Raw genomic sequence first — 14,618 nt, forward strand, 5'->3', positions numbered from 1 at the left:
CTCAGGTCCAGAGAGGGTCTCCAGTGATCAGGGGAATGTTTGACCCTGACATGCTCTGTGCTAAGCATGTGAGGTTGGAGGTCATGCCACGCCCTTAGGGGCAGCATCCCCAGGAAGAGGCCGATTGTGAGGCACGGCTGTGGAGCCTTGGGGTATGTATTACTCACTGCACTGTCGATGCCCAGAGTGAGCAGCATGAGGAAGAAGACAGCAGCCCAGGCGGAGGACAGCGGGAGTGTGGCGATTGCTTCAGGGTAGATGATGAAGATCAATCCAGGTCCTACAGGCAGAACCCCTCATCACTACCACAAGCTTGCTCCTTGCTTCCCCACTTGTCACACCTGGAGCTCAACACTGCCCCAAGTTTGCCTCCTGATTCCCTACTTGTCACAGGTGGTTTTCCATTGCCCCACTCAGCTGAGCCAATGCCAACAGTGCTCAGATTTCTTGGAACTCTCTCTCCCCCACTGCTTTCTTTCTGTTTCTTCCCAGGAGCCCTACTTCTTGAGAATTTAGCAGACACTGTCTGGGGTGGCCCAAGAACACTTAGTAGATGGTCACCTGGGAGATCTGCTCAACCAGCTTGTACCCTTGTTCCCCAACTCATGCATGTCCACAGGAATGGGAGGAGCAAAATCAAAACATGGATCAGAGGAAAGGACTGGCAGATGCTTCTGCCTTAGACAGTCTGAGATGTCTTTCTAGTTAGCTTTCCTGCACAGATCATGCGTGCCCCACATGTTCACTCACATTCTCTCTCTCTCTCTCTCTCTCTCTTACACACACACACACACACACACTAAAGACTGGAGATTGAACTCATGCCCTCGTGTTTTCATGACAAACACTTTATAGACTGAGCCATCTTCCCAGTTCCCCACATTGAAAATTAATTGAAGATTGATTGATAATGAGGTAGCAGTGCCTTCAAGAGGTATTGGGTTATGGAGGCACCACCCTCATGAAGAGATTGTTAATCTATAGAGACTGAGTTAGGTCTCTCCAAAGTGGGTCTCTTGGGACTGGAACATTTGAATAATTTGAATCAGCAGCTCTTATACCCAACACCCTTTGTGTCTTGGCCATGTCCCTCTGACCTTACTCCAGAGAGGACAGAGTGACATGTGATGGGGTGGGGGCTCACCATCTGTGGCCACATCTCCGATGGGCACATTGTGCTTCTGTGCCATGTATCCCAGGAAGGAGAAGACAACGAAGCCAGAGGAGAAGCTTGTCAGGGAGTTAATAGATGTGGTGATGATTGCATCTCTGTAGGAACAAGACAGACTGTCCTGATACGGGTTAAGCTGTATCCCCGGGAAGCCAGCTGTTATCACCCATCTTCAGCGTCTAGGGAAGGGGATGGGCAGGCTCATTATGAGGGGAGCATCATCGAAGTACCTATAACTGGGAGAACCAGTCTGGTACTCCTGGGTTCTGTCAGGGCTCAGGGCAGTGGAAAAGATGGCTACTCTGTATCCCACTCACACAACCATCGTGGCTCTGGACCACCTCACAAGAGTGCTGGAACCTGGGCATGCACAAGTTTGGAGGCTGTTAAAACGAAGTCTTCATGTACACGTGGGGCTGATCTTGTGAAGCTAATCTAAGAACTGATAATCAGGGATAGATGAAAGCCTGGGACCACTGGGAAAGTCAGGGTCCCCTCAGTGGCCAGTCTACCCTGGAGGATGCAACACTTCACTGTGAAGTGCCTATCCAGGTCCACACCTAGGCTCCAGGTAGGACTTGCCTCAGGATTGTGGTCCAGTCACTCTACTTTATCTCCTTCTATGCAGCCTCCTTTGGTGACTTGGAACCACTTTTCTGTGTCTATTCTGTATTTTCAGTGCCCACTAAGTTCAGAGAGGACAGATTTCAGGATTGACTGACTGATTTTGTTTATGGGAGGAAATGTTATACTTTGGATGTAGAACCCCAACTTTCTGGTGGGGTTCCAGCACACATTTGCAGGCGACTCAGGCTAAGCTTCACAGCACCAGGGATGTCCTCCTAGACTCGGGATCCCTTAGTTTTAGGCTGTGAGGGTTAGGGTCAAGTGCCCTAGGTGAAGGTCTTAGGTAAAAGGAGAGGAAATCCACGGGCGGGGGAGGGGTGACTGGGAGAGAGAGGATAGAGAAAAGCTAAAGGGAGGAAGGAGAGATGAAGGTGTTATCTGTGTATCTGTGGAGGATGGTCTTGCAACCTTGTCCTGGGGATCTGGCTCTTCCCTGAAGGTGGCACACATCTCCTCATGTCTCAACATCATCTTTGAAGTGAGATGCAAGATATTGTTGGAAGATGCCGTGTGGAGCTGAGTATGGTGATCGATTCACACCTTTAATCTCAGTATTTGAGAGGCTAAGCGGGAGGTAGGGCCGTGACAAGGCCAGCGTGGGCTAAGTAGTAAATTTCAGGACAACTTAGGCTACAGCATAAAGCTCTGTCTCTGGAGAACAAACAAATAAATCTAAGGAAAGGAAATCTGCATGGCTCAGAGATTTTGTGATTTTTTTTCCTCCAGGAATGCTTCATTTCCAAGAGGCAGACTCCAGGATCAGCAACATGGACTAGCTTTTGCGGGCTATTTCCCAGCGACGGTAGCTCAGGGCTTACCTATAGCAGTTGTTGGTGAACTTATTGTAACTGGAGAAGGCAATCAGCACCCCAAAACCAATGCCCAGGGAGAAACACACCTGGGTGGCAGCATCGATCCACACCTGTCGCAGCCAGAGATGGGAGAGCGTGAGACATTAGAGAGAATTGTTGGGAGAGAGTTCTACCACAGGGGAGAGTGGGAGCGGTCACTGGGCAGTCTCCCAAATGACCGCACAGGCTTCCCATGTACACTCCGTGTTCACCTGCAGCTGAGGTGGAAAAAGAGTCTCAGCAAATGGAAGGTACATGCTTGGTGCTGGTGGAAACAAGCCTTCCTACATCCCTGCTCTGAAAGGGCATGGAAAAAGGGAAGTTGTGTTTCTGTGTATCAGCTTGTAGTTTCAGGGGGCACATGCACAGAGCCCTAGGCCACCGGAGGTCAGACATAGATGTCCAGCAATAGCGGGCTCATTTCTCTGAGCATGAAAAGAAAGGTACAAGAACTGATTGTTGTACCAAAATGATGAAGTCAGGTGTAACCTGCTTGCATGACCCTAAGGTCATGCTAAGACCTTGAGAGCCTGGCTGAAGAGCTCCTGAGTAGCCTTGGTGGGAAGGCTGAGGAAGAGCTCTGAAAGCCTTTCCCAGGGATTTGCCACCTGAGTTATTTGGGGATTGGACAGTACTGGAGTTGTCCCTGACCCTGACTTTTCCAGGTTCCCACATGGATGATACCTATGGTCTTCATGGTTTTGGTTCCATGCCTCAGGCCCCTTTGCTTTCCCCTCTCTCTTCTTTCACTCTCTGGGACGTGTGTGCACGCTCTCAGGCCTTGCTTCCATCTTCACGTAGACTTGTGCTGACACCATCACCCCCCACTGAGTCTTTGCTACCCTGACCAACTCAGCCCACGCTTGCCCGGCTTCTGCCTTAGGTTTAGTATCATGCAGCAAACTCCCAAAGGATCTTGTGACTCAAACCCAGGACGGATCTGCAGCCAGCCTGCCTTCCAGCCCTCCTGCCCTTCTCTATTAGAGACCCACATCTCCTGCCCTAGTCCCAGTCTCAACAGAAACCTACGTGCTTCCAGTAGGACCACCGCAGTGTCTGAATTCCCTGTGCTGCTTTCGGGGTTTATCACCTGTCTCAACTCAGCCCTCATGACTTCCAACAACTCTTCATAGAATTCTGTCACAACTGCCTCCCAAAAATGGCTGCTTTCATTGCTCTCCATAGATGGTGCTGACCTTTTCCTCTCTCAGGAACATCTATAGCCTGGGAAAGCGCATCTCTCATGAGGGCCCCAAATCTTCTAAACTAGAATCACTCCCTCTTTTAGTTAAGAGACCTTCAGTGGTTCAGGAATTCAGACTTCCAAAGATGGACTCTGGTTCATGGATCTCTGAGGCAGCTCTGCCCTGCAGAAAATTAATACAGAGCCAAAGACTGTGCTCTTGTGTGTGACAACTTACACACACAACTCCTGGGACCAGTGGCAACACAGGTGGAGGAGGTGAGGGGCTTTCATGGTGCACTGACTGGCACAGTCTTCCATCCCTGTGGAGACTCAGAGAAGGCTTTCCTTTCTTTTTTTTTTTTTTTTTTTTGTTTTTTTGAGACAGGGTTTCTCTGCAGCTTTTTTAGAGCCTGTCCTGGAACTAGCTCTTGTAGACCAGGCTGGCCTCGAACTCACAGAGATCCGCCTGCCTCTGCCTCCCGAGTGCTGGGATTAAAGGCGTGCGCCACCACCGCCCGGCTAGGCTTTCCTTTCTTTCTTTCCATTCTCTCCCTCCTCCACTAACCCTGCCTGTGAAGGAGACAGGTATACAGGTGAACAGACCAGCCTGCATCTGCTGACCTCACAGGATAGGAAGGAATTGCTGCTGAGCCATAGATTGGGCCTCTGAGCCATATGCAGGAGCCCTGTCACACAGCCCCACCGCCTCAAAGGACTGTCAACCATGATGGGGGCTGTACTCACAGATGCCTCACAGAGCCGGTAAAAATCCACACTGAGGTATGCTTTGATGCCATCCAGAGCTCCAGGGAGGGTGACTCCACGCAGTAGCAGGGCAGTGAGGACCACGTAAGGCATGGTAGCTGTGATCCACACCACCTGGAAGAGAAGACAGTGTCCCCAAGGGGCCTAAGTCACACGCAGCGGGGCTTTGGTGGGAGCTTACATTGATGCATCTAGGGTAGGAAGTGGATCTGAGGCATGAAGGCAGGCGAGGAGATACCTGCTGTTGTTGGAGGGTTCCATGTGTTGGCACATGTATTATCACAGGTGTAATGGTCATTCTGGTCAAATTGTCATGGGTACCCATACTTATATAACTGCCAAGTATTTTCATCAGTAAGAAATAAAATAAGTTCATGCTGTACACACCATTGTGAATGATGTTCTTCTTGCCCTGTCCCAAGCACAATGTCTGTCCTCATTCACCATGATCATGTGTTCACTGACCCCAGCAAATCATGGTCACATGTTCACTCTCATTCGACCATGGCCATACATCTCCTTCTTTTTCTTTCTTTCTTTTTTTTCGAGACAGGGTTTCCCTGTAGTTTCTAGAGCCTGTCCTGGAGCTAGCTCTTGTAGACCAGGCTGGCCTCGAACTCAGAGATCCGCCTGCCTCTGCCTCCCGAGTGCTGGGATTAAAGGCGTGCGCCACCACCGCCCGGCTTCCTTCTTATCTAAAAATGGCCATGTGTCCATGTCCAAACAAACCATGGCTTCATGTCTACTCTCAACTCACCCATAACCATCTATGTACTTCCCACTCAACCATACCATGTTCCCACCCAGCAAACATGACCTCATGCCCAATTACCCAACCATAGCTTCATGTCTATACACCCAGTCAAGGTCACAGGCTGACTTTGGTCTCAGAATCACTCGTCCAACAATGGCCACATGTCCTTATACCAGTTATGGTCACACACCATCTACTGACCATGCTATATGTTCATCCACCCACCCATGTCCATCCACCAACCATAGCCATATGCCACCAATTAATCATGGTCTTATATTAACCTACTCAACATGGCCACATGGCCACTTACCAACCATGGCCAGGTATCTCATCACCCAACCATGACTATGCATACACTCATGTCTCATAGTAACCATGTAACATAGTCTCATGTTACTCTAGACAACTATGACCATGTGTCTACTCACCAACTGTAACCACGTATCTGCTCACAGACCATGGCCATATGTTAACCTACCCAACCACCCACCCGTTGCCATGTGTTCTCAGGTCCTGTTGGCTACCATCTCACCTTTCCTGAGGTCTTTACTCCCTTCCACAGGCTGAAGTAGAGCAAGACAATGACCAGCACCAGACAGGCTGTAAGCTGCCACCGTGGAGGGCCCAGGTCATCAATACCACTGCTCTGGTGGAGGTGCAGCACACCACGCCTGGAGGAAAGGCAACAGATGATTCTGGAGGGAGCACTTGTCTCCCAGGACTAGAATGGGGCAGCAGAGCTAGACCCCAAACTCCCCATCTTTGTCATATGGAAAGTCCCTGCTATGATATGACTAGGAAATACCCCTTCCCGCTGTGAAAGACCCAAGACTGTCCTTTGAGTCACAGAACTGTCTTAAGATGAACAGGGAAGCTGGGTGTCTTGTCAGGAAACCAAGATGTCAGCAACACCCTGCTCTACCAACAGATACGATTTCTGGAGTTGGGAGGGAATGGAAGTTTGGGTGTACAGAGAAATGGAGACCTCAGAAACCACGAAAAGGTACTTGGTGAAGCCACCATGCCCTGCTATCTTGCGGCAGTCCCAGGATCCTTTGCAGGGGTAAAACCAGGAGAGTTCTGATCAGTAAAGCTGCATATGCAGGCTCCTGGGCATTCTGTACTGACTTCTCTCATCCTTGCTCACACAGTTCCTGCCACTCTAAGGAGGCTCCCCAAGGAATGATCTGATGGGAAGCCATGCATGGCTGCACTCATCTTTGAGGGAAGCCATCCTAGAGAGAACGTGTGGAAGGGACACTTGCTTCCGAGGAGTCTGGCCATGTAGAAGTGGTTGCACCACCCTCACAGACGGGACTTTGAACCCCAGCCTATTCTAATGGTGCTTCTGTCAAAGGAAAGGGAAGACGCATAGTAAAAGGAGCCACCACAGCCCAGCTTTGGTTGATTGTGGGTCAGAAGAGGTCTCTCAGGAAGTTAATGCCCAGTCTTACAGTGGAACACTACTAGCCCCAACTTTCTGGATATTTTCACCAGAAACAGGAATTGTGGCACCAAGTTGGAGAACTTTAATCTCCATAGTCTAGAAAGTACAACAGGGTTGGTGTTAGCTGTTGTCATCGGGGCATTGAAAATACAGCTTAACCTTACCTAATACTCCAGTAGTAGTTAGGGCCAGGCTTTCCAAACGGTCCCCATATGGTGAGGATACCATCATCCTCTTATTAGAGAGTCTAAGTAGCTTGCTTAACATCCTGTCTAATACTCCAGTAGTAGTTAGGGCCAGGCTTTCCAAACGGTCCCCATGTGGTGAGGGTACCATCATTCTCTTCTTAGAGAAGTCTAAGTAGCTTGCTTAGCATCCTGTCTACTGTGGATACTGTGAGAACTCTTAGCATGTGGGTGTGCAGTATGAATCACTTGAGCTAAGGGAGACAGGCCAGCGCACCTCCTGGAAGCATCACTGGCCCTGTCTTGGCAGTGAGGATTCTTAAGACTCCTAACCTTGTCCCAGGCTGCTCTCCAACGATCCTTGCTTTGCTCATTTCTTAGAATTTTTTTTTTTACCAACAAGAGAAAAATTTCAGGTTAACACCACCCAGTCTTAGGCCCACACAGTTTGTGTTCTTCTCCATGCCCCAGCTTCATCCCAGAGCCTTGTGTCTAACAGACACAGACCTTACCTAAACCTTAGGAAGGTGACCATTTACTCTCTTTGCCTGGAGGGTTATGTACAAAGAGCCAGGATCAAGGAATGGGGGGGGGGGGGATGAGGGTGGGCGCACAACCTTACCTGCCACAACTGTATCTCCTCCCAAAGGAAGAAGGTGGCACTCTGGAAGATTATGGCCACACAGGGTCTGAATCCTGAAGACACTGCCCTGCAAGGCTTTACCAGTGACCATGCTAAGTCACTATTGACATGAGTTGGACTGCATTGCTTTGGTTTTGTTCTGTAATAAAAGGCCTCAGTGCTTTGGGATGTTTAAGATCCCATGGTCTGGAAGATGGGGAGATGGCAAGTTGGTAATGAGCCTCTAACTGTACAAGCGTTAGGCACTGAGTTTGAATCACCAGGTCTGCTGGGGGCATAGCTATAACCCATGTGTTAGAGTGGGATGCAGGGGACAGGAGGATCCCTGGAGCTCATTGGCCAGGTGGCTTAGTCAAATCGATGGGCTCCAGGTTCAGTGAGGGACCCTGTTCAGAAATGATAAAGTGAAGAGGGACCGAGGAAGACACCTGATGCCAATCTCTGAACTTCACACATATTGCATACACACATGTACCCACATGAATATGTACATACAACACATAGGCACATCCAATAAGGTGGAGAGTGATTAGAGAAGAAAGCCAGAGTTGACTTCTGTCCTCAACATAGACATACACATGCATGATTGTTGTATGTATTCACACACGTATGCACATCTACATTGAGCACATGTTCCTATCTGCATAGACACACAAGCATACACACCTGTGAGTATGTGTATACACACCTACACAAACATGCACATACACTATGCACACACAAGTTTATGGCACACATATGCACACAAGAGCTTATGGAATATTTAGGGGAAAATCCAGCCCACACACTATTCACCTCCCAGGCCAGCTACAGCATGGAACTCTCCCCACCAATAGCCACAGAAAGCCCCTCATTGCACAGCAGGGACAAAGCCCCTGAGAGTGATGGCCTGCAGTTAACAAGCAAGGTGATTCAGGGCTGATGTGCAGAAATTTCTGAAGATTATGTGGTGTGGAGGGTCAGACATGGTTAGCCTGGCATACTCACTAGCACTGAGAAAGTTTTCACAGTACCTGCTATGTTGAGTTCTCTTTGAAGCTGAGCTCCCAACTATGATTCTTTGGCCTTAAAAGGTATCTGTACTGGAGGCATCAAGTACATAGTCTCTTTGGGCTTCCACCTCTCCCCCTTCATTTTATAGACAGAAGAACCAAGGCCCTCATAACTCTGCAAACAAGTACAGAGCTTGGATCTGGGCCCACATTTCTACCTCCAGCACCTACCTCTGCCCATGGGAGTATGTTACGATAGCTAAATGAGGCAAGACTACAGTCTCATCCACAGGAGTGTGCTCTAGTGGAGAAATGAGGCCATGTGAACAGCCTGGAGACCAGCCCTGTTGGGAGGGGCACCAGACACTGTGCTGGAGGTAACCTAGGACTGCCATTTGGAGGACGGGCACATGGAGCTGAATCCTTCCTCCTGCAGGAGCCCTCTCCCCTGGCAGGGTGGGGCAGGGTTCTGAGATCAGTTCTGAGACTCACTGAGTACGAAGAATGCCCTGCAGCTCAGAGACCCCAAGAAACTCTGCAGGGCAGAGTCTTGGAAAGAAGGACCATTCTAAGAAGGATCTCCACAGAGCTGCCTGGAAGTGCATGAAGTCCTCACTGAACACCAGGGTGAAGGCTGCAGGAAACTGAGATCAGGAGGACCATCCACTGGAGCGGGAGCTGACATGATCACATCTCACTCAGAGCTAAGGGTTGTTCACTATCCAGAGGAGAGGACTTATTGGTCACACAAAGCCATCAGGGCGTAGAGGATGAACTATCCTTCAAGGAAAACTCCTAGAGCCATAATTACAATGCTTAAAACTGCACCCACCCACCTGACCTCCCAGGCCAGACTCCTAAAGGAAGACCAGTGCCAAATACTATCATAGCATAAACCCCACAAGGTCTACTATCTAATACTGATGACTGGACTCCTTGCTTTATGATAGCACCTGCTAGTCCCTGCGATTCTAGCACTTGGGAAACTGTAGCAGAAGGACTACAAATTTCAGGCCAACCTAGCCTTCATGGCAAGATCTTGTCACAAGCCAACAAGACAAGATTGTTTGTGTGGTCTTTCCGAGAGCAGCGAAAAGTCAACAGCTACAGAAAAGTGGCTTTTAAGTCAGCATCCTGAAACTTGGTGTGCTCTGACCTGGGTTCTTAGTTTATGTTTGTTTCAGCACAGAAATATTCTACCTTACGCTAAATCACTAAGACGGAAAGTGGAAATATGTAGCTGGCCTGGCAGGGATGAAGACGCTCTACAGAGACACGTGTGTCCTCTCCTGTGGTCACTAGACATTGAAACAATGGACCGCAGGAAACTGGAGCCCTCCATGAATGTCATGCTGGAAAGAGAAAGTCTAGGTCTGGACACTTCTCCCAAAAGAGAGATTTCCAACTCGTTAGACCACCTTACCGAAGAGCCAATGATGGGTTAGTGTTGGTGGCACCACACCATGACTGATGCTTAGTTATGCACTAAGTCTGGCTCCTACTTAAACCTCATCCTCATATTGGGATCCCCAAAGATGGACTTGGTGGGGACGTAGCTGAAATGCTTTGTCCCTCTTCTCAATGTGGCCACATTGAATAAATCAATATTTTCTGTTTTTCACTATTAATATGACTCTTTTAATTGGCTTATGAAGGAGAAGAAACATGAGAAAAAACAACTGATAACTCCACGTGATGTAATAAAAAAATTAGCTCAGAATGGATAAAAGAGCGAAGGTCAAAACTGAAACACACAGGGAGGAAAACCTGGGGTAAGTCAATTGATTCTCTGATATGACATAAAGGAAAAAAATCGACAAATTTGATGTCATCAAGTTCAAATTTTTTGTGCATCAAAGAAAATGGAGCTAAGAGGGGTGAATATGACTAAAATACAATATAGGTGTGTATGTATGCAAATGTTACAGTGAAACCCGTCACTTAATACAATTAAAACTAATAAGAAGGAGCAAAAACTTTAAAAGGGTTTGAAAGGGACATGGGCTAATAGTCCACAGTGCACCCATATTCACAACATCATTGTTTACAACACCAGAAAATGCAGGTTGCCCGTGTGTGCATCATCAGAACAGAGAACCAAACTGTGGCTTCCGCTGCAGGGGAGTGGAATTCTGGTGATGATAGGCTTAAAAACATATTCTGAATAAACTCAACCAGACACAAATGGGAAAAACACTGTATTTACACTCAGGAGAGTTCCCCTAGAGGAGTCAGATTTAAGGAGACATATGGCAGAGAGTTGTGATGGTCACACAAGAGTGTGAAGGTGTTTTCTTGCCATATATATATATATATATATATATATATATATATATATATATATGTACATATATATATATTCAAGACAATTAAATTAGAAACTAATAAAAGAAACATATCTAGACAAGCCAAGTACTTCAAAGTTAAAAACAAGTGTTTTTTAAAAATGTTCCATTATTGAAGTAGAAATTGAAGTAGTACCCCATAGAGAGGATGGGGTACTCTAAACGGAACTAAAATTAAAACACAAAACAGTGAGATGCAGCTACAGAAGTTCATGAGAGGCACATTTCTGGCTTTAAATCTAACTTCTCTGTTGATTTTTATTAGAAAACAGGTGGAAGTGGCACTGAGCATTTATGAAAGTCAGGAAGTCTTTTTTTTAAATTGATCTTATTGAGCTATATAAATTTTCCTCCATTCCCCTTCCTTCCTCTCCCCTCCCCTTCTACCCTCTCCCAAGGTCCCCACGCTCCTAATTTACTCAGGAGATCTTGTCTTTTTCTAAGGAGTCAGGAAGTCTTAAGTGGCTATAGTTACGTGGGTTTGTTGGGAGGCTCTACAGATCGTGCACATTTCCCTGGTCTATGCTTCATATCTATTGAGTATATTCGTAATTTCTTATCACAGCCTTGAGCACAACAGTGCCAAACTTAGTCTCTTCTATGAGCCTATGTTTGCCTACTAAGAATGGACACTGGAGAAATGGTAGGACAGAGGAATAAAGGGACAGACATTTAGGGAGGAAATATGCATCCTTATAAGAGGGTTCATGTCTCAAATCCCAGCACCAGGAGGTGGAGGCATAGATCAGGTAGTATGGGCTGCATAGTAAGACACCAACTTTAAATAAATGATAGGAAGTAGTAAAGGTGGCTGGGGGTGTGTCTTAGCTAGGGTTTCCATTGCTGTGCTGAAACACCACGGCCAAAGCAAGTTGGGGAGGAAAGGTTTATCTGGCTGACTCTTCCACAGCACTTCTCACCACTGAGGGGAGTCAGGGCTGAAACTCTAGCGAGGCTGGAACCTGGAAACAGGGACTGACGCAGAGTGCCATCCAGAGCTCGCTCAACCTGACTTTATAGAACCCAGGACCATCAGCCTAGAGATGGCACCATCCACCATGGACTTGGGCTCCGCCATCAATCACTACTTAAGAAGATGTCCTACCCGCTTGCCTACAGTCCCATCAATCACTACCTAAGATGTCATACCCGCTTGCCTACAGTCCCATCTAATCAGTACCTAAGAAGATGTCCCACTCGCTTGCCTACAGTCCCATTAATCGGTACCTAAGAAGATGTCCTACCCGCTTGCCTACAGTCCCATCAATCGGTACCTAAGAAGATATCCTACCTGCTTGCCTACAGTCCCATCAATTGGTACCTAAGAAGATGTCCTACCCTCTTGCCTACAGTCCCATCAATCGGTACCTAAGAAGATGTCCCACTCGCTTGCCTACAGTCCCATCTAATGGAAGCATTTTCTTAACTGGGGCTCCCTCCCTTCAAATGACTTTAGCTTGCATCAAGTTGACATGAAACTACCCAGCATGGAGGTAATTTTGGGGGCAGCTTCCTTGTCTAGCATGTACAAGGGCCCAGGTTCAAGGCCAAGAACATTAAAAACACAAAGAGACAAATGGGTTTAAGAGTCACTGAAAAAAAAAGTCACTGAAAGTAACTTTGTGAGTTAGGGGGTCGACACTCTGCAGACTCCACTCAGGAGTCTTTCACCTCTCCCCAGAAGTAGTTTCTGGGACAGCTGGCCGGGTCACGGGCCTCCTGTGCTCAGTCTCCCTGGCATCCCTTTCATTGTTGGCTGTGGTGGATAATGCCTGATCAAGCTGGCTTCCAGCACAGGAACCAGTTCTGCATATAGAACTGTCCACGTCTGGAGAGCATACCTCATCCTAGACAGCTGCACTGTCCCTGTGCCCCACCAGAGCCTGGCTGCCACTCTCCAAGGGTGCAACATACATGCTTGGTACTACTTTCACACCTGTTCCTGCCTGCATCTTAGCTGTCATGCGTGTGATGTAGCATCACACATGTACAGGAAGGTTCGACTGCTACCATGAACGCCTGTGTTAGAGGACACAGCTTTCCTGTCAACAGTTAGCTTGGTCTTTGCACACTTCATAAGGCAATGTACACTCTCTTGTCCCCAGCTCTGTCCTAGTCACCTTCAGCAACAGCTCAGTACCCGGCCAGGGCTACAGGCCTTCACAGAGGACAGGGCTGGACACCTCTGCTCTGTGGCCTCCCTCTCTGGACTTCCACAGTCTGATTTTTAAATATAACATTCTTTCCTCCATCATTCCTTGTCAAAATTCCCTAGACTAATTTATACTTTCCCACTAATTTTCTTATCTGGAAAAATCACAGGAAGGAATCAATGCCCCCCACTTCTTCCAAGCAGAAAACAGGCAGCTCTCCAGGCCCCTTACCCGTTCTGACATCTCTGCTCTTTCCAAGTGTTCTAAACCACATCTCAACCCATCTGGCAGTCGTGAAAGACACATGAGCTCACAAATACAGTCATTCTTTGTGTCACAAGCTAACCCTGACTCAAGCTTGCGCTCAGCTCTTGGCTTCCTTCAGCGCGAGCCCTAACCCTGCAGCCGGTGTCCTCGGGCACTGGTTTCCGCACAGCCCTGCTGGTCCCGCTACTTTGGTTCCATACTGTTCCCATGGATGGGAACACACGACAAGCGTTTGTAAGGTTGGGGGCTTTTTCTCCTTAGACTACTCTGTAAGTAAGCTATAATATTTCTGCTAAAATCTGCTTTGACAGATGGTGGAAAGCATTCTGTGAGCAAAGCCATCATTTCTTGTTTGCTAGCCATAAGGGAAAACTATCTAGACATTCAGGGCAGTGCTTCCATTCATTCACCTCCCCCGAGCCTCAGGGCCTCTAGTGAGCTCCACTTTTAACACTTTAAAGGTGGAACACTTGGTTCTGGCAAACGAACCTGCTTGCAGTTAGAGCAGAAATGATTTCATTTCTATTGGCCAAGGCCCCTTCTGTTAAACTTTTCATTCTCCTCTGTAGTCCATGCCTTGAACTTGCAATCTTCCTGCCTCAGAGTGTTAAGTTCACAGGCACTGACCTAGCTACAGCTTCTGTTAAGCGGTAAGTGAACTCTTAGGCATGTTTTAACACATGAGTAATAAGACGTGTTCAAATATGCCAGTGAGAGTTCAGTCCTACAAAAAACATCAGTGGGAAAACCCTGACCTTGACAATGATTGCATCAAATGCACTTTGTTTATGTTTGCCACAGAAGCCACACCTCAGCAGACCCTGCCTCAGTCAGTGAGCCCAGCCAGCGCCAGCAGTGTCCCAAGAGAGGCAGACTCCTCCACACATCTGTAAATGTATATCTTCATAGCTGCCGTCTTGAAAATCATACAGGGTAAACCATTGCCTATGACAGTGTGGCTCATTATGTTGAGCATTCACATTCATACACAGACATATATGTACATACATATACACATAAGTACACATGTGTAGTGATGTGTATACACATATGAGTGAATGTACACATGCCTAGATTTCAAGAAAGGTAAATAGTGATAAAGAAGGGTATAGAAGAGCTAATGGGAGACAGAAAGACTCAGGAAAACAAATTCCAGGAGGGGTACTAGCCTACAGATAGACTATGAAAGGCAGGTCTGGCGAGGAGACAGAAAACCAGGAAGGCTTGCT

General features: G+C 47.6%; 1 protein-coding gene across 1 annotated transcript in view; it reads right to left on the reverse strand.

The window, feature by feature from the left end:
* Positions 1 to 14,618, reverse strand: part of Slc6a3 (solute carrier family 6 member 3) — a 30,532-nt gene that overhangs the window by 9,707 nt on the left and 6,207 nt on the right. The window contains exons 4-8 of the mRNA XM_038323646.1: positions 5,890 to 6,028; positions 4,580 to 4,714; positions 2,617 to 2,720; positions 1,145 to 1,269; positions 168 to 280 (exon numbers count right to left, since the gene is read on the reverse strand). Of these exons, the coding sequence (XP_038179574.1) occupies positions 168 to 280; positions 1,145 to 1,269; positions 2,617 to 2,720; positions 4,580 to 4,714; positions 5,890 to 6,028 (616 nt within the window). The remainder of the gene's footprint in view (positions 1 to 167; positions 281 to 1,144; positions 1,270 to 2,616; positions 2,721 to 4,579; positions 4,715 to 5,889; positions 6,029 to 14,618) is intronic.

This window comes from Arvicola amphibius, chromosome 3 (genome assembly GCF_903992535.2).
Source record: "Arvicola amphibius chromosome 3, mArvAmp1.2, whole genome shotgun sequence".
Lineage (NCBI taxonomy): Eukaryota > Metazoa > Chordata > Mammalia > Rodentia > Cricetidae > Arvicola > Arvicola amphibius.